We start from the raw sequence: 20,505 nt of genomic DNA on the forward strand, positions 1-20,505 counted from the left end.
AAAGTTCCCATTTGGGACAATATCCATATCTGAGATCTTTCAAAGGAAGCTAACAGAGTATCCCAGAGAATAATGGACATAGAGCTAAACATGACACAGGCTACACACATTATCTGTGTTTTCCTAGTAAGCATGATACAAAAAAATTAGTGTTTGGGACAAAGATGGAGTTTCTGAATGATTTTGTCAATCAATGCAATAGTAAACCAAATTTAGAAAAGATAAAAGCTAGGGCCGGGTGTGGTGGTTCACACCTGTAATCCCAGCAATTTGGGAGGCCAAGGCGGGTGGATCACCTGAGGTCAGGAGTTCGAGACCAGCTTGGCCAACGTGGCAAAACCCTGTATCTACCAAAAATACAAAAATTAGCCAGGCATGGTAGTGTGCGCCCGTAGTCTCAGCTACCCGGGAGGCTGAGGCAGGAGAATTGCTTGAATCTGGGAGGCAGAGGTTGCAGTGATCTGAGATCGTGCCATTGCACTCCAGCCTGGGCAACAGAGTGTGACTTCATCTCACAAAAAAAAAAAAAAAAAAAAAAAAGATAAATCCAAACAGGTAAGATGAAATGTACACAAGGCACAAAGTGATATATTCTTTATAGAGAAAACCTTGAACGCTTATGAAAATGTTGATGAGTTCTTAAACATACTGATGGGAGCATAAACATATTGCTATCTGTCTCACAGCAGGTCAGTAGGCTTTAGCATAATTGTTTGATAAATGTAGAATTAGTTCTTGTTTTTCAATAAACAATAATAGGAATAATAGCAGCCAATATTCACTGAATGATTACTATGCACTAGGCATTTCTCTAAGAACTCTATAAACTGAATCTATCTGTGTGGACTCCATATTGGGTAGGTTTTACTGCTTTCCTTAACTTGCAGATGAAGAAACTGAGGCACTGACAGTCTCAATAATGATCAAAAGTCATTGTTTGTCACTGTGGATGCAGAGAGGCATAGGGTGTCTGGTGCTTAATTCATTACCAGGGCTAAACTGGTGATTATACACATCAGGTACTCATGAAATATCAAGAGAGTATGTCCATGAGTATTTTACATGTTTTATTTCTCCCCAAAGCATTTTTAAACTCACATACTCTTTCAGATTTTGGACAAGATTCCGGCAAACTTTGGAATAAAGTTTTCCAGGCAAGTAGAGCTCCTGAACAGTGATCAATACCCTCATGGGCTGGTGAGTCCTTAAAAACTAACCTGTCTAGACACCAGATACTGTTTTCTATGAGAGTGGGGAAAATTTAGGGTTAAACAGCCCTTATAAAAACAATGCCACTGCTATCATTATGTATGCTCAAGTCAAGTCCAGTGTGAAAATACAGCTTCAGAAAGGTGGGTGAGGTTTGGAGACACTGGTTTTGAAAGCCAATGGACTGTCTTCTTGTCTTCTGAGTCTGATATGTAAATGAGGACAGCAGTCCTCACCCCTGACTGCATACTTAAGAATCACTTGAGAGCTTTAAAAAAAATACAGGTGTGGGGGCCCCATCGCAGACCAATTAAATCAGGATTTCAGGGAGTGTGGAGACTGAGCGTTTTTCAAAAGCTCCCCAGGTGCCTGCAACATGTAGCCAGCATGGAGAAGCCTGTATCAGATGTAGTCTAGACCGCTGAAACTTCCCCTTGAGTATATACGTTGGAAGTCTCAGAACTGAGATGTAGTTGTTAAAATGTCTAAAGCCCGAACAGCCAAGTTGGTACACACTGTGGCAGAGAAAGCCCGAAGTGTATTTGGTAAGACCACCCACCTGCTGGGATTCTTGTGCCTCCCAGCTTATGTTATTTTGAAAGATAATTATTGTGAAAAAGTCTAGACAGTTGTTAGTATGGAAAGCCTATCAAGAACATGAGAAAGTATTCAGAGAATACAGAATTCATGTGTTGACACAATATTATTTACAATTCAGAAGTCCTTCACCTATTAGCTCCCAAGAACGAGTTGTACAGGGGGTGAGGTGTGGAGGGCATGGATGTGAAGGCAGACTTATGAACATCAAAATTAGTGGTAGATTTATATCAGGTTTCTACAAACAGGCTACACAAACCATTTCTTGGTAGCATTTCTTGGTGACTGGCTGCTAATTTAAGTTCTATCCTCTCCTGTAGGTCTGCTGTTGAGCTCATGACTACGCCGGGATTTAGGTGCTATCTAAGCTTCTTGAGGATGGCAGAGCACTTGGGTGGTTTGTTTCAGGGTGTCTTCACAATATTCCAACTGTCTTGAGTCTTTATTCAAAAAGCAATGGTTCATAGTTTCTCTAATTCTCGGAGAATTCGTGAAGTCACCTGAGCTCAAACCACAAGCTTACCCTGTCTCAAAAAAGGGATGTCCACAAAAGTGTTTCAAATGGCTAAAAAGACGGGGGTTTGCATGTTTTTCATCAGCTCACCGCTCCATCCCCTCTGACTAATGCAAGCCAGGAATGTAGGTGCGGAAGGGAAGCCAGGTCCTTCCCAGTGGGTCCTCCTGATGGAACGCCAGTCCTGAATAGTCCTCTCTACAGATGCTAACAGCCTCTTCCTCCATGTCCGGAGAGACCCCTACCGTGCTCTAGCGAGTAGACCCAGGCACACTGCAGTCTCCCAGCTAGAGCCAGATTTCTCTAGATCTTGCCTAGAACAGGCAAAAAGGCGTGCACTAGGAGAAAGGGAGAATATTCTCAGTGCCAACGCTCTCTTTCCCCAGAGCCACGACAAGCAAGGAGCAAAGCTGAGGCGAAAACGAAGAGTTCCCCCAAATGCACAAAGTGGGTGCATATCTGTTGGGGAAAACCCGGAATTTCCCAGTCTATTCAGAATGGCAAGTTCTTGCTATGTGAAATACGGGCAGGGTTAATGGTGCGGATGAATTCGGCTCTATTCTTAATGCCAGTGTGGACCTGTGGACCCAGCAGAAGTGAGGGTCGCACAGCACTGTTCAAGCCCCTGGCTCCTCTCCTGCCGGGCCTGTGCGTTTCCCTCGGACCTTAAACGGTTCCTTGGTTTGGGCAAGCTCAGGGCCCGGCCGGGTGGACTGGATGCCAGGGTGCACCTCCGGAATGACAGGACCGCGCAGAGCCGCGGGGCTGCGGGAGCCAGTGGGGCAGGAGCGCCCGCGGAGGCCGAGCCAGGGCGCGCAGCCCACCTGCCAGGCCAGGCCGGGTCTCTCCCAGGCGCAGGAGCCGCGGGTGGGGGCTCGCCCTCCGCGCCGGTGCGAGGCTCTCCCTTCCCCGGCCGCTCAGGGGCGGGCTCGGCGCGCGCAGGCCCCGGAGCCGCCATCCCATTGGCCGCGGAACACGCCCGTCCCCGAGTGAGGGCTTCGAAAGTTTCATTGAAGGCGGAGAAGCGCGCGCCGCCGGGGAGCCCCGGCTGCGCGGCGAGGGCCAGGCAGTGAGGCGGCGGGCCGGGGTCGCGCTGGGCGACGGGACGGCGCTGGCTTTTCTCTTGCGTTTCAAAGTGAGGCCGTGGAGGAGGGAGCGGGAGACCCACCCACCCGGTATGCGCTCTGGTCTCCATTGCTGCCCACGCTCGCGCCGTTCCTTCGAGTGAGGACGGGACTCGCAGCGCCGCGGGTGGACCGGACCCACAAGGCGTGCCCCGTGGTGGCGGGGATGGTTCTGCGCGCCTGGCAGCTGCCACCCCGGTCTCCCCGGCCCGAAGCTGGGGGACGCAGGGGCTGAGCTGCGCTGCCGCTTGGGGATCCGCCGCGGGCCGCCCGGGGGCTGGAGGGCGAGACTCCGAGAGCAGCTCCGAGAGCCGGGGCCGAGGCCAGAGCGCGGCAGCCCGTGTGGGCAGCGGAGACGAGGCCGGGCGAAGGAGACGCGGTGGCTTCGGAGGGGCTTCCAAATAGAAGATTCCCCGGCCGCCCCCGAACGACGCCCCGGGAGCCGGGCGGTAGCGCAGCGCGCCCTTCTCGCCCCCTTTGCTCGCCGCGCCGCCTCCCAGGACCCTCCCAAAGCGTCCCTCTCCAAGACCCCGGCACCAGCTACCCCTGAAGAAACCGCCGCTGCTGCCGGATCCGGGATTCACACTTCATGGGCCAGGCGCAGGGGGTCGGGCGCCGGGCTAGGTGGCCGCCAAGAGCCTGGTGAGGGGCTGCCTGGAGCCCGGTGGGAGAGGGGCGGCCAGGAGCCCCGGGAGCGCGACCTCGGGGCGGAGAGAGCCGCGGCCCGCGCCGAGGCGATGCTCGGGTGGCTGCGAGCTGCCGGCGGCGAGAGACCGTAGACGGGCATGGGCCTGGCGTCCCACCACCCCTAGCGACCCTCAAGCCTCGCCCTTCTGCTCCGACTCGCCGGACCGACGCGATGGCCTCGGAAGTGGTGTGCGGGCTCATCTTCAGGCTGCTGCTGCCCATCTGCCTGGCAGTAGGTGAGTCTGGTCCGCTCTCCGAGGGCACTTGAGGAGGACGAGGGGGGCGCCCGGGTGGGGGACTTCCTAACAAAGTGAAGGGCTCTGGTGCTCGGGGGTTCGGTTCGCGAGGCCGGCGGCGTCAGACGCGCGCTGTCCCTGGTGCGCAGCCGGGCTTTCTCACTTCCCACTCGGGCGCGCGATCGGGGTACCTCTCAACCGGATGCTCGGGATGGGCATGTGCTGGAAATTGTTTGTGTTGAATTTAGTTACACGTGGATTTCCTTTCGTGGAGTACTGACTTGTGCACTAAGGATGGCCATTGCTGTGGCTGGAAGGCGAATGCGTCCCCATCGTAGGTACAGTCAGGCTCCTACCTGCGCCCCTCGCCCCATTGACCCTGCAAGCGCAGCATGCTGTGCGTCCTGACGGCCCAGAGGCCATCTCTCCCAGACCCCAAATCCCAGCAACCATGAAGGAAGAAGTGAAGGACTCCGGTCATTCAAAAAAGAAAAAGAGGGACGACGTACGGGGAGACATGCCTTGATGTTTCTTACTTATTGTTTTAAACCTCCACAAAAGCCCCTACTACAAAAGTGCTGGATACTAAGGCTATAGACCCCCCCCAACACCTAGTCCCGCCCCCCAGCGACCGCCCTCTCCAGATTTTAAAGGGTTAGAAAGCAGGGTTGGAACTCCTTGGGACTGGCAAGGGCTCAGGGAGGACCGCAAGGGAGACTCCTTGACGCCCAGACAAGCATTGCACCGTTTCCCCAGGACTGGCCTGGCGTGCAAAGCAACTGGGTGCTGCGTTCTGGGAGTCGGACGGTTTCTGAGCTTCTCCTCAAACAGGCAGTGCGTGCCTGTGACATTGAATTCCTCGCCTAAGAATGACGGACCCCGGCGCCTTGCTCTCACTCTCACCAACAAGAGCTAGGACGTAGAGCGCTTTCACCAAGTAGTAACTGCATTTACAGAGGGTGTGACCTTCGCAGAAAAGGCCACCTTTTGCATCTTGACCGAGGTTGATGACTCGGCATCTTGCCAGAGGTTGAGCACACCTGTGTTAAATGTTTTCTTTGTGCAAGCAATCGAATGGGGGCTGTAGTGTGATTGGTGACGGTCAGGACCGTTACCGGGAGAGTTTTTGTAACACTTCGTGAGTGAAGAATCTGGGAGATGTCTTTTCTATAAACCTCATCGGAAAACCCAGAAAGGCGCTCCCAGTGGAAAGAAGGTGTGGCCAGGCGGGGTCCCTGGGCAGCAGGAGGGACCCGCGGGTGGGTGCTGGCCTCCTTCTCTGCTTTGCAGTTTGAGTTTCCATTTTGCAGGGGTCTAATCTCACTCGCACAGATGAAGAGCTAAGCTTCCACAAAGCGGATATGTACCTCTCTCCCCGCCAGCTTGAAAAGCGATTTGGGAAAGGGATTCTTCAGGTGCCTTACAGAGGGTGTCACTGTTCAGGGATCATCTTTGTATCCTAAGCATTTGGCACTGTGCCTGGCACATTTACTGTTTGTGAATTTTGGAAGCTAGTGATCGAGTTAACAAGGGGCTTTTTGCATGAAGCGTGATTTGTGATCCTCAATGCAGACCGGGGAGGGGTCCTGGGGAGTGGCACTAAGGTTAAAGGCCGCTCTCCTCCCTCCCAGTCCCTCTATCGGCCGTCTCCTCCCCACTGTTCCTGGAGGATGGACACCCTCTTCCCCAGCCCCCGTCTCCCTCTCCAAGGGACAGCAGCTCACTGTGACTGTTGGAAGAGTTAGGCAGGTGGTTCCCTGCAGCCCGCTTGGTCCACTCTGTGACTTGCACCAGTGGTGGAATGACGTTCCAGCAACAATTGCCTGCGACCTTGCTCTGAGCATAGGCTCTTGCAGGTTGGGCTCCCTTACCTGCCTCCAAGCCCCACAGCCGCTGGGGTTGGGGTTCTGTCAGTCCTACTAAAGGCTGGTGGCCTGTGCTACAAACTCCTTCAGTAGGGCTGTAGTACTCTGCCCTCCCAAGGGGAGCTGACCTGGCTCACGGCATTCCCAGCTTGGGTTGCTGGCCCCGGGGTGTGGGGCAAGTGACTCTGCAGCCAGGGTGGAGGTGAGGGACTGGGGTCTGGACTCAGCGCTGCCTCTCCCCACTGGGACCCCCACACAGCTTCTTCTGTGGTGCCAGCACACTGTTCACCTCCTGCTGGCTGGCTTGTACCCCAGGGCAGGCTGGGGGCTCTGGCTGCCTGAGTCCACTTAGATCCTGGACTTTCTTGGGAGGAGCTGGGATTCCAGGGGCGACAAGATAGTAACCTTGGCCGACTCGCAAACTGCTTCCTCCCTGGGGGACAGCTGAGTCTGCCCAGGAGATTCTGGGGCTGCCTTCCTTGTCCAACTCATTCTTCAGGACTCCCACACCTCTCTGAGTTCAGGGAGACTAACCTGGGTGTGTGTGTGTGCATGACTGTCTAAGAGTTTGTGTGAATGTGAGTTTGAGTGCATAAGTGTGAGTGTGCACATGTGTGAGGAGTATGTGTGAGTGTGAGTATGAGTGTGTGGGGGTTTAGAAGGTAGTGGTCCCACTTGCTCAGCCTGAAACCTGTTGCTTTCCCATGCCCTAGGAAAAGCCTCATCCAGGAGAAAGCAGAGGAGGTGGACTGGCCCCTGGCTGGAAGAGAGCCTGAGCTCCCTGGGAGACCTGACCCTAGGGACCCCTTTACGTGTTGGGTGCTTAGAACAGATGACCTGCATTCTGGAAAATTATTGACCTCTTCTAATCATGATACTTACTTACAGGGATGAAAGAGGGCTGAGCAGATATGCCACCTTATTTTACCATTTGATTCTTTTCTGCAAGAAGTGGAGATTTCCAAGGTTATTGGAGGGTTTTCAGGTCTGCCTACTCCCAAGGTGCTACTAAGTCAAATATTCAGGTTTCTCTCCTGTGCATAGTGAATGCAAAGGTCTACTTGCCATTAGAATCGATTTTACAGTTTAGCCATCTATTTTTATATCTGGAGAAGGCAACCTTCAAAGCTAAGCCTTTGCAGAAGCTTTTACATATTTTCCTTTAAACTCATCTCTCTAACGCTGATGTTGAAATTTTCCTGCACCGAAATTCCTAGCCTTTTTACTTAATGATAGATGTTAAAAATTAACTGCTATTGTGTTTAATCTAATGGTTACAGATTTTTCCCTATAAGAGAAATTTTAAGGGAAATGATAAGTGAAATCCAGGCCTCTTCAGTGCAGATGTTATGTGATTCATGAGTGTTAAAAGCAAAACAAAACCATAATAGAATATGTTATTTACCATCCAAAATGAACATCTGGTGACGGATATGCATATAGTCATAGCCACCAAACATTTTAAATATCTCCCAAATTATCTGTGACTAGTTGCTAGTCATCTGATTATTTTTCTTACACATAATACACAAAAAGGTAAAGACTTCCCATATTATGCAATCTCTAATAATTATGATAACTGATAGTTTTTGAACATTTTACAAATATTTTACATTTATCTTTTTATCTTTTACATTTTATCTTCTTTTAACATGATTCTACTATACCACCCATCTTTAGGTTTATGATTTTTTTTGAGAGTCAAGAAGGCACGGGTCTATTTGTTTTTAATTCATGATCCTGATCATTTATTCCGTCTTGCCCAGTGTTGCCTGGAGTTCCCTAATGTCTTGCCTGGAAGAAATGACTTACACATTTTCAGGGGGAGGAAAGGGGAAGCCTCACTTGGGAGAACAGGAGATTAGAGACCATGGCTGCCTGTCCCCTAAAACAGGCAATCAGAGCTTAGGAAAGAGCAGAGCAGAAAAGGGGACTGTGTCCCACAAACAAGAATCACCCAGTCAACTGGTGCTCTGAAAACAATATTCAAATCAGGAAGAATCTCTAAAACTTCCTTTAAGGATAGTTGGATTAAAGCGTGAGTGAAAATATGGGCTCACTTTTGAAATATATATCAATCATATAGCTAATCATAATTTTCTCTTTACAGCATGATACATTTTCCTTGTGTAATGTATATCATTTTGAAATCACACTTCACACAGTCCAAGAATTACAAATGAAGCTAACGTTTATGTGATCAGCATTGGCCTCCCCTATCACAGTGGCTGTAGCTCTCAGTGGTAGGTGGCTGCAGCTGCCAAAGGATTCATGGAAAGCATTTAATAAAGTAACTTACTTTTCTGTCACGCTTTCTCAGCCTTATATAAGTAGATACTATTTATCAAGTTCAGAAATGAAAAAAGGAACAGCGGAAAGGATCAGAAATTTAGAGCTTATTTCTAAAATAAAATATTTCATTCACACAGATGGGCACGAGCATGTTGTCTCCTGAGCTGTGGGGGCTGGAGCTAGGTGTCCATCCGGTTGCTTTGTAAGTGTGTCTGTTTCTTTACGGGTGATGTGGGTTTGTTTATAGTCAGAGATAAGCAGATGACTTTGGACTTTACCTTTGAGGGAGGATGATGTTGCCACTGGGCAGTTTAAGAGGCTCTCATTGACATCATGGCTCTGCCCTTTACTGTGTGATTGTGGAGTTCCTTTTGTTTCTCTTTTCTTTCTGTAAAATGGAGATATTCACATTTCCTTCCTTGCATGGTTGTGATAGTGTGCACAGCACAACTTGTATAAAGCCTGACACACAGCAGACGCTGCCTTACCTCTATGAAGATGAGCAGAGAGCAGAATGCTCAGGCGATGTCTCAGTCAAAATTAACAGACTAGGAGGTAAGAGCATGGACCAGGAGAAGCCTGACCTGAGGATGTGGGATTCATGGGACAGCAACTTAGTGCCTTCCTAGAGCCAAATTATGTGTGTGTGTGTGTGTGAGAGAGAGAGAGAGAGTGTGTGTGTGTGTGTGTGTGTTGATTTTTAATTCTCAGGATTTTTCTAACCAGTTTTACTCAATATTCCAAATCTAAAGTTGCATTCTTCTGATAAAGTAATAGGACTTAAAAACAATATTTAAAACAATTACATATTGTTCTCACTAGAACAATACTGATGATGTTTACTTTTGTCTTTCAGCATCATTTTTATGGTCTTTAATGTGATTTTATTTCTAACATGTCATTTTCCTTTTGGGTCCTTGTGTTACTAACAGTTAATTGTGTGTGAAGTTACGTAGTAATGATGTTTATGATATTATGCTTTTTTGCATAAATATTCAGGAGAACTTAGAATAGCATAAGCCCATCTGGATATTGAAGAACAGTTGATGAAGAACAATATGATGATACCATGTGTACAATCTACAACATTAGAGCTTGTAAGGTTTTTGATTTAAACAGTTGTCTTGAGAATATGGAATCAAACAAAATAAAAAAACTCATTGAAATGAGGCTAAACACAAAAATATTGGGAAAAAAATTGTTTTTGAGGTAATCTCGCACTGTTGCCCAGGCTGGATTGCAGTGGCACGATCTTGGCTCACTGCAACCTCCACCTCCCGGGTTCAAGCAATTCTCCTGACTCAGCCTCCTGAGTAGCTGGGATTACACGCGTGCACCACACCACCCCACTCCGCTAATATTTTGTATTTTTAGTAGAGACGGAGTTTCACCATGTTGGCCAGGCTGGTTTTGAACTCCTGAGTTCAAGTGATCCTCCTGCCTTGGCTTCCCAAAGTACTGGGATTACAGGCGTGAGCCACCACGCCTGGCCTGGAAAACATTTTTTAAATGTTTGGCTGTCAGTCGAGGTTTATCATATTCCTCAGAGCTTCCACTTGACCTTCCAGACCTGTCTAGGATGTGACGAAATCAAAATGATGAGAAGTACAGACTGAACATTGTGAAAAGCCCATCAGACATACAGTTTCTAATAACTTCATAATTTCTGAACTGTCTAGTAATTATCTAATAGGCGTAGAACATTTAGCTAAATTATTTTTAAAATTTAAGAGCAACATATAGCTTTGCATTTTTTCAATGTGTTGGGTTTTTAAAAGAAAATATATAGAACAGTTACCAGCTTATAAAATGTTTCATTGCGCCTGCAGCATATACATATAATTTTTACTTGCCTTGCTTTATCGTATAGGATGGTGAAGTTTTCTGGTTATGACTTTTGCTATTTTTAAATTCCCCTTTTGTGCTGTACTGTTTGGGCACAATCCTGCATTAAACTGGGATACTGTGGATAGACATGTTTCAACTCCTTTTGTATATGAACTTGCAAATTATAGACATATTTTACAAAAAAGGAATGGATTTGGCCTATCTGTGAGGTTAGGTCTGCCAGAAACTACTTAGGCTTTCTGTGGTCATTTCACCAGTCACCTGGAGGGGGAAGCTTTTGCTGAGCCCTTCGCTGCTGTCTTCAGGAGTGATTTCATTCTGCAACCTAAACTCAGGTTATTGTCTCCCCAGTATTGTTGCCAACTTTGAACTCCCCACCCCACTTTAGATTCGACTTGGTCAACACCAAGCATCCTGTCTCCCCGGGGCCTTCTCTGGTGTGTGCTCAGAAGAGTTCTAGGTCAAGTGAACAAGCTCCCCTTCTGCTACTTAGCCTGCACGTTTGTGACGAGACTGTGGGTGCCACTGCTGCCTTGGGTGCCAGCGCTGTCCACACCAAGCACCCCGTTCATGGGCACGCCTCTAAGTTTTGCCCTTAAGCTTTCATCTTGGTCCACATATGTATTATGTGGCTCTACATCCTGTGCACCCTGCAGCTTGCGGAACCTCAGCCCTCCAACCTGGCCTCTTGGCCTTATTCCATTTTTACCCTGTGTGGTGCCAGATGTGCCTTCCCCTGCCCTAGGCCCCCCAGAATCTGTTCTTCCGAGAAGCGTAGTTGGGGCTTTTCTCAGTGGTCAGTTACATTCCAACCTTAACCTTGGTCAAACCAGTCAATCCATTGTTACCCTTCTCCCTTAAATACACCACTTGGTCTTTAGCCCAATAGGCTTGTAGTCCTGACTGGCAGCAAATAGGCTCTTTTCTTCAGTTGATAGAAGGCCCTGTCAGCCAGTTCTAAGCAAAGACAATTCTGTTCTTCTTGAGTTCTCTTTTCCATGTAGGTTTCTCGGCATAATGACGCTTGGATAAGACAAACTTAGTCTGTCTCCCCTGATAGTCAAAATGCAGGTGATTGGAGCAGGTATGTTAACTCTGCTTAGTGAAGTTTCCCAGGGCTGCAGCCATGCTCTTCTATCCCACATGGGTTGCACTCCTCTGCATGGTTCAAGACAGCCTGTTACCACGTCCACATCAAGCTGAAGGCTGGAGGAAGCAGATGCAGAAGGAACACTCCTTCCCCACCCTCTGTGAGTACAGCCAGGAAGCTGCAAGGATCACTTCTGCTCACATCCAGTTAGCCTGAGTTTAGTGATCTTCTCCACCTACCTAACTGTAAAGGAAGCCGGGAAATGTCGTTCTTATTTTGGTGGATAATGTGCTCAGCTAAAATGGGAAAGGTGGGTCTGTGGCCATGACAGAGAGTGGATATTAGCAGCAATAACAGTGTCATCTATGCCTCCTGTAGGTGAAGGTAACTTAGTGTGCCTGGCAGACACCACTGACATTTTTCTGAGGATCTATGCCGACACCCCTCTTTGCTTCTAGACCTTTAGCTAGACTCAAGTCCCTTGGCTTCTAAAGATGAGGCACAAAGTATGATCCATGAGATCTGTGCTCCAAAACAACATGAGTTTCTCAGTTTACACAGAAATTAGAGGAACGTGTGTGGGAATGGGTATTAGGGTGTGGAATAATGATGCGAGGAACATGAAGTTGGATCGGTCAGTGTTGTACCTCCAGGGCTTAGAAAGGGCTCTGACAGTTTGGTTGGTGGCGGAAACACGCACCAAAATGTGGCCTACACTAAACGAATTTGAAATGCCAGAGCTGCCTCGGTATGCCATAGCGGAAGGGATCCAAGGGCTGAGGGAGATTGGGATGTTACAGTGGATTTATCATAAAAGATCTGCTCATCCACCTTGGGAGGGTGCAGAGGACACACTTCCACCACAAGTGTGGGGAAAAAAATTTGTGAAGGGAGCCTCAGGCGTCCATGAAGAGCTCTGGGGCTGCTCTTCTCTGCCGGTCAGAGATTGCAGTGGAAGCTGCTGCCACTGACTGCGGGTCCTTAACAGCAGCAGGGATGGTTGGATCCCAGATGGTGGGGCCATGTCTGCAGCAGGGATGGTTGGATCCCGGATGGTAGGGGCCATGTGATCATCAAAGACTGAGTGGGTGTGTTGCCATCATGGGGGACAGCGGAGTCAAAGCAGCAATCTGAACAGCCTGACTTGGGAGTCCTACAGCATTGGGCAGGTGGTCATGGTGTCCCTAGAAGAGAACTCGATGGGCAGTCTACTGAATTCTGACGTGATCTCTATAAGCAGAAGAGTTCTAGGTCAAGTGAACAGAAATCTATCTTAAATTACCAAAAGAAAGAGTCACGGCCCCTCAATCAATTCCCAGATTCGAGTCTCAGAGCCCTTTAAAGGAAAGGGAGGCCGGTGACCCGACTACATTGCTGATTACATTTTTATTTTACTTCTCCCAACCCATTTCTTTGAGTAACAAGTATCTTCATTTGAAGTGCAAATACCTGTGAAAAGATAAAATGGCTATTTATTAGGTCAAATAGCTTATTTGCTCCCATCGTCTAGCTGGGATGGGATGGACATTTTAAATAAATGGGAGAGAGAGTATCTAAATTGTGGGTACAGGTATGATCTAGATGCCCACCTATTTTTAGAGCGTCATAATATCACTGGGCAATTAGGGGCTTATCAAGAAGACTTCCAACACAGAAAGTAGCACATCTTTCTCGGGGCCTGCTCTACACACCAGAAACAATACAAAAATTCTTTCTCTTCCTCCTCCTTTTATTTGCATTACATGGTTTCTGGTGTTCAAGGTGAAATGCACCATCTTGACTAAGAGCCCCAGCTCTAAAGCCAGGTTATTTGAGTACTGATCTTGGCTCTGTCATTCAGCTGTGTGACCTTGTTTAAGTTGTTTGACCTCTGTTTTTGAGATATTTCATCTGGAACATGATAATAATAGAACCTAGCTCAGAGGATTGTTGCAGAGCTTAGATGTCAGTGCTTATAAAGTGCTTCAAGCAGTGCCTGACATACGGTAAATACTCAGTAAATAGTTGCTCTTATTAATAGCTCCAGACTCAGAAGTTAGGCATGATTATGAGTAAAACATTGGCTAGTGTGAGTCCTTCTCATCAAGAGCAGAACAGTTTCAATGGGCAGATAATTTAGAGAACCAGTCAACTTACAAGAAACTTTGGAACATGACCCATTTAATTTAGAGAACCAATCAACTTACAAGAAGCTTTGGAACATGACCCATTGAAAGTTGAGAATGGTCTTGTCTTTGCTCTCTTCTCCCCAATCAGATACATCAGAAAGCCTCTGTGCTATGGTTCATGGTTACCTTTGATACAGTGTGACTTCTTTTCTCCTTTAATTCTTCTTCCCAGGCAGAAGGATTTGTTCCTTCTGTGTTCACCGGCCACTTTGTTCATACTCATTACAGAGTGTTATATTAAAATTTAGTTCTAGGATCACTCTCTTTCCTTCTATGTGTCTGTAGGTTCAGGGATCTTGTATAGTCCTTGTTGATATCCCCAGCACAGAACTTACTCTTCAACACACAGATAACAGTCGTTTGAAAACATCTTTTGACCGAGTGCAGTGGCTCACGCCTGTAATCCAAGCACTTTGGGAGGCTGAGGAGGGTGGATCGCCTGAGCTCAGGAATTCGAGAGCATCCTGGGGAACATGGTGAAAGCCCGTCTCTGCTAAAATACAAAAAGAATAGCTGGGTGAGGTGGCACGCGCCTGTAGTCCCCGCTACTTGGGAGGCTGAGGCACGAGAATCACTTGAGCTGCAGGGGCGGAGGTTGCAGTGAGCCGAGATTGTGCCACCGCACTCTGGCTTGGGCTACAGAGTGAGGCTTGGTCTCAAAAAGCAAACAAACAAAACAACAATGACAACAAAAAAAACACACCTTATCTTTTGGATTGTAGGTTTTTCAAATTGTAAACATTACATCTGATCATTACACAGCAGCTACCCAGCAAGGACTGTAATACCCAGGAACACTGAATAAATATTTACCAATTGACTAATTAAAACATTCACTGACTAATTTTTTTTTTCTCTTGAGCATCTCAGAAGTCTGAAAATAGAGTTAGGTCTAGTTTCCTATAGCTATTGGTTTTTAAGTCTTTGAATAGAAAATTTATAACAGCCTAATGTATACTCTGTGACTTTCATAAATGTGGATTGTATCAGGATGGCAATTAACACATTTTACTTGCTTTGCAGTGAACAGAGAAGGAAAAACCCATTTGACGATGGTAAAACTTGAGTCACATCCTTGAAATGCATATTATTTTTTAAAATGATTTTAGCTCTCCTGGAACCACACAAATCGATCTGTTTTCTCTTGCGGTCAAACCCTCTAGGGCAGCAGTTTGGCCATAGGTGCAGAAAAGGAGGACGGATAAAGACCGTTAGCAAGCTGGTAATTGTGAACTGAAGCACCGTGGAAGTGAATTAGAGAGATGGGCAGAGTTGGGCCGTCCCTGCTGCTGCCACCTCCTTCCTTCTGCTGCGTTCCCTGGACTGTCCCTGCCGGGCAGCACCGGCTTTGACATTGCCGCGGGCACGCGGACCCCTGCTAGGGAGACTGGGCAGCACTTGGGTTGGAAAGGGCCCTGGTCTGAGGGTCTAACGAACAAATCTGGATCCTGTTCATAACGAGCTATGCGACTTTGCCAAGTTACAGTAACTCTCTATTTTTCAATTACATCATCTCTAGAATGAGGTGTTCAAGGCTAAGAAATATTTTCACAATTCTCAGGGTAATATTTCTGCACATGCCTTTTTTAATATTAAAAGGTATGGCCATAAATCACTGCTTTTTAACCTACATGCCAGAATTTTTATATCTAAATTGCTCTGGCCTTCTTAATAACGATCATATGTACATACACTTAGGACTTGCCCTCAAAGAAAGGTTAGGAACTGCTAAGAACAGTAATTTTTTTTACTATGTTAGAGATGTGGTTCAGGATTTTAGGAAACAGTTGGTTATGAAGGAGAGACATTCTAGTTTAGGCTCTGCACTTCTAATATTTCGATGATCCTCCCTCACCTGCTCGTAAAACAGAATCATGCAGACTGTGCACACCAGTGATGGGAATAGCATGAACAAGATGTGTGAGCATGTTTAGATTCGAATTGGCTTTGTGTATCTGCAGAAATAAAGGAGCTTCATCACCCATAGCTTATTACTAGACATGCCTTTAAAGAAAACCAAGCTGCATTACAGTTATTAATTGAAGCTAAGCAATCCTATAAGAACACAGGACGATATAAACAAGATTTGAGTCAGAAAAAGATATTGAGTGAAATACTGAATGTAATCAGTTGCAATATTACATTGACATTGTAGACTTTATGAGATCTCAGATAATTACATTATCCATAAAAAGAAAGGGAAGGCTGCACAAACACCTCAAGTGTGTGTAGGTCAGACTCACACTTGGGGCTCCCTACTCAGGTGTTGCCATCATGGCTCTAGCATTAGCTGTGGGGGTGTGAGCTTCCTGTTCTTTAACCCCCTCTCCTTCCTCTCATCAAACTAAATACTAGTTTTCAAACTAAATATTTTTCAAACTGAATATTAGAGCTTGCTCATGCTTAGTTAATCCTGACTCTTGTTGGCCTTGGGGCCCAAAATCAGTCCAGCTGGTAAGCAAGGAAATGTTCTTAGCTGGAGCCAGGCTTGCATTGCAGGCCAGACAAGTCTGCTGTAGCACACAACCTCTGGCAACCCATCCTCAGTCACAAGAGAAGATGAAAGGTCAGATTACAAGGCAATGAGAAGAGGGATCCTCATAAAATGGGCTTTGTTTCTTGTGAGCCAGTGTTTTCTAGAAAGTTCCAGCTCCTAGGATTTTTCATTAACGACCACAAACCTCTTTAGCAATAACTTTCAAAGCATGATCAGTTTTGCTGCAAAGCATCATCGTGGTTGCCATTGCATCGCCTTAGAGCCACACTGCATTTCTGACTCACTGCCTGACGCCCCCGCCTCATTCACTGGACTTCACTTATCACTATTTTGGGCTATTTTCAAACACTAAAGCCACTATCAAAGTGCAACAATTTCCTACCATGGAGGTTATTTTAAAAGATGTGACAGAGTCCCTAAAGCATTTCTTAAATTGGGTATCAAAATGTTTTGAGCAAATATCTTTAGAATAAGGGTATATTCTCCCAAAATTTATTAAGTAGAAGAAAACAAAGGTCAGATATTATCTTATGACACCAGTTGGTTGTCTATTCCAGTAGATCCATAGTCAGATTTGCAAATGGAATCTAGTTCTGGTATCTATGTTGGAAATGCATTGCTCATCTCCTAAGGAAGGAGGAGTATTCCAGTTAGACTCTTAATACCTTTGCAGGCCTAGGTGGGCGGATCATGAGGTCAGGAGATTGAGACCATCCTGGCCAACATGGTGAAACCTTGTCTCTACTAAAAATACAAAAGTTAGCTGGGCGTAATGGTACGCACCTGTAGTCCCAGCTACTCGGTAGACTGAGGCAGGAGAATCTCTTGAACCTGGGAGGCGGAGGTTACAGTGAGCCGAGATCATGCCATTGCACTCTAGCCTGGGCAACAGAGCGAGACTCCATCTAAATAAATAAGTAAATAAATAAATCTTTGCAACGTGAGCCAAACTATAATGTTTTATAGCTTTGAATATGCATATAATGCATTTTCTTTAAAAGAGCATATTTGAAGTGTGAATTTAATAGCCCACTGGTGATTTTGTCTTCCAGTTGCTTTTTAAAATCATACTCTGATTTTGCTTAATTTTTTCTGCTTGCTCCCCTGCAATGAGATCTTGTACATTCCCCACCACACTCATACAGTCATCCAAGATGTTTATTCACCCAGCCTCTCCTGCCTTAAAATAGCCCTGGCTTTTGTTTACTCCAAAGTCAAAGGAAACTCATGTCTGATTTTTTGTTGATCCGTATCTGTTTATCACTTTTGACATTACTGCTTTCTAGGTTTCTTTTTTGGCTCTTGCCCAAAGGGAGTTTGAAAATTGTTTGAAATCTTATTTTGAAAGTCTCTAAATATTGTTATTTAGACTTTCCCATCTGTGTGTTCCTCATCCCAATTTTTGGCCCTTCATCTCCATCTCTTTTCTTAATGGAAACATAAGAAAAGATTTTTGTTTTTTTGCTTGCTTAATTTCTGCTTTCCCCTTAACAATTAAACAACACTGTGGATGGGTGGGGAGTCAATATAAGAGGAGTTCAAAGCTTATCCATGGTGTCTGTAGTTCAGTGCTGATCCCCCTTGGGCACTGATTTTTGATTCTCCATTCTTCATCAAATCATGCTTTATTCTTTCTTCCCATGTAGCACCTTGAATTTTGTGATGTCATTCCTGTTGGGAAACATTTTTCTTTATTTTTATTTTATTTATTCAGTAATTTATGACAGTGAGATATTGAGTTTCATGATTAGGTCTTTTTGAGAAATGCTGGGCTAAAAGTTAAATGCTATACATGGCAAGTCTGTTCAGAGCTTAATGTCTACTGCAAATGGTGAATTTCTAAGAGTTTAGTACAACATGCAGTGTTTTCCAAACTTATCTGACTACAGAACCCCTATTTCTTACCCTTGGTGCTAATGTCCTGGGAGCACACATTGGAAAATTCTAGACTTTTGGACTACCGGATAAACCAATGAAAGAGTGTATTTTTGGATGAGGGCCTTTTGGAAGACCAGAAATCTCACTTTTCAGGTGTGAGCATGAAGCCAACGCTAACTGGTGGTCACTGTCACAGCCAGGAGAGGGAAGGACAATTGGGACTGCCTTTTTCTTATGTGTGCTTGTGGACTTAGGTCTATACTCTTTATTTTAGAAAAGCAAAGTGGCCAAAAAGAGAGAAACAGTCTTAGAAACTAGATATTCCAGCAGCTGTAGAACGCTGGAAAATAACCAGGCTACACACATTTGCAGGTGTAGCAGCAGCATAGTGGAAAACCAACAAGGGAGTTAAAGTAAGTCACACAGCATCCTGCTTCCCCTGCCACTGCTCGTGACTGGATGGCCACAGTGGCCTCCTGAGGGTCCTCCTGTTTCATATCCCTCTGTAATGTCCCTTCTCTATGTGCTGACCACATGGGTCTTTTCAATACTGAAGTCAGATACCATTCCTCTGCCTTAAACCCTCCAGCACTTTCTTGTTGCACTTAAACAGCAAACCCTAAATCCTTAGCTTGCCCTATAAACCCCCCGGCTCTTGCACCTTCTAACCACACTGGAATTATTTTTGTTACTCAGTGTATTAGTCAAAGTTCTCAGAACTAATACGATGTGTGTGTGTGTGTGTTTATGTGTGTGTATACATATGTGTATATATATGAGTTTATTAAGTATTAACTTATATGATCACAAGGTCCCACAATGGGCTGTCTGCAGGCTGAGGAGCAAGGAGAGCCAGTCTGACTCCCCAAATCTGAAGAACCTGGAGTCTGATATTTGAGGGCAGGAAGCATCCAGCATGGGAGAAAGATACAGACTGGGAGGCTGGGCCTGTCTCTCCTTTTCACGTTTTTCTGCCTGCTTTATGTTCACTGGCAGCTGATTAGATTGTGCCCACCAGTTTAAGGGTGGATCTGCCTTTCCCAGCCCACTGACTCAAATGTTCATCTCTTTTGGCAACACCCACACAGACACACCCAGGATCAATTCTTTGTATCCTTCAATCCAGTCAAGTTGACACTCAGTATTAACCATCATGAGTCCACCCCTTGTCAACTTGAACCCATACACATCTCCTGAGATCTTCAAATAAAGACAATAATAAGGTCATAATTATGCCTACCGTAATACGACTATCCCTTGTATAACTGGAAATGTGCCAGTCTGCAACCCAAATGCTATTACATGAAGTTAACAGTACTTAAATGCTGATATGAAGTCAATAAATCTTATGTCACATGATAAAGGAGAAAGGAAATAAAATGATTTTCTTAGTACAAGTGTGTACATGCACAAACATGTTTTTAGCAAAAGGAGGAGGAAATATGCCTAACAATTACACCTCGTTTCTGCAGCTGGTCACGTGGTCGTGGCTGGTATTGAAGACTACCTTTCTCTACTACCCATTCTGTATTCCCTTTGCCTTCAGCAGGCATCTCAGCAGGTCATGGTTTTTTCCTGATGGAGTGACCCAGACCTTCATTCCTGAAGGGTTTGGGTCATTTGTAGTGCTGCCTGGTTTGGGCTGTTGTAGTTTCCCATTGACCTTAATCTAACAGGGCATGGTAATACTAAGAGATGCCCTAATGGATCTCCTGTATTCCATGCATACTGGAGATGACCCAGTGATTCTGGGTCAGTCACCCCAGCCAACACTATAACTCCCTTCTCAGCCTGTTGACCTAAAGGTAGGAGGAGCCCAAAGTTTCCAGGTGGCAGTCTTAACTCCCAGTTTAATGGAATCGTGTCTTCTGGTGGCAGCGTTCCTTCCTCTGGAACTAAGACCTCTAGGCCAGCAGAACGTAATGTCATGGGAACAGGAAGCAAACATTTTGCTAGTAGATCACCAAGGGTTGTGGTGAGTGGTGCCACTTCTACTTCCACCTCTTGATTCCTGGACATGTGAATCCTGGTTATTAGAGAAACAATACCATATATTGGATGTTGATTTGGAGCTTACATGGCCTTCTGGAGAACTTTGCCCGAGCCCTGCAAAGTATTATTACCTAGTTGGAGTTGTAATTGTGATTTCAAAAGGCCATTCCACTGTTCTATCAATCCATCTGCTTCAGAATGTTGGGGAACATGGTAAGACCATGTTGAATTCCATGAGCATGAGCCCACTGCCACACTTCTTTAGCCATAAAGTGAGTGCCTTGGTCAGAGGCAATGTTGTGTGGAATACCATATTGGTGGATAAGGCATTCCGTGAGTCCATGGATGGTAGTCTTGGCAGAAGCATTGTGTGCAGCATAGGCAAACCTATATACAGAGTAAGTGTCTATTCCAGTGAGAACAAACATCTGCCGTTTCCATGATGGAAGAGGTCCAATATAATCAACCTGCCACCAGGTAGCTGGCTGGTCACACTGAGGAATGGTAC

The 20,505-nt window shown here is 46.1% G+C and overlaps 1 protein-coding gene across 11 annotated transcripts in view; it reads left to right on the top strand.

Annotated features, from left to right (window-relative positions):
- The first annotated feature begins 3,329 nt into the window (after positions 1–3,329).
- Positions 3,330–20,505, top strand: part of PIEZO2 (piezo type mechanosensitive ion channel component 2) — a 465,650-nt gene continuing 448,474 nt past the window's right edge. For 9 of the 11 annotated variants that reach the window (XM_050767531.1, XM_050767521.1, XM_050767522.1 and 6 more), the window contains exon 1: positions 4,206–4,367. In XM_050767531.1, the coding sequence (XP_050623488.1) occupies positions 4,304–4,367 (64 nt within the window). In that variant the 5' untranslated portion in view covers positions 4,206–4,303. Of the gene's footprint in view, positions 4,368–20,505 lie in introns of all 11 variants that reach the window. The other 2 variants (XM_050767526.1, XM_050767528.1) reach the window with 1 other exon arrangement.

Source organism: Macaca thibetana, chromosome 18 (assembly GCF_024542745.1).
Source record: "Macaca thibetana thibetana isolate TM-01 chromosome 18, ASM2454274v1, whole genome shotgun sequence".
Taxonomy (NCBI): Eukaryota; Metazoa; Chordata; class Mammalia; order Primates; family Cercopithecidae; genus Macaca; species Macaca thibetana.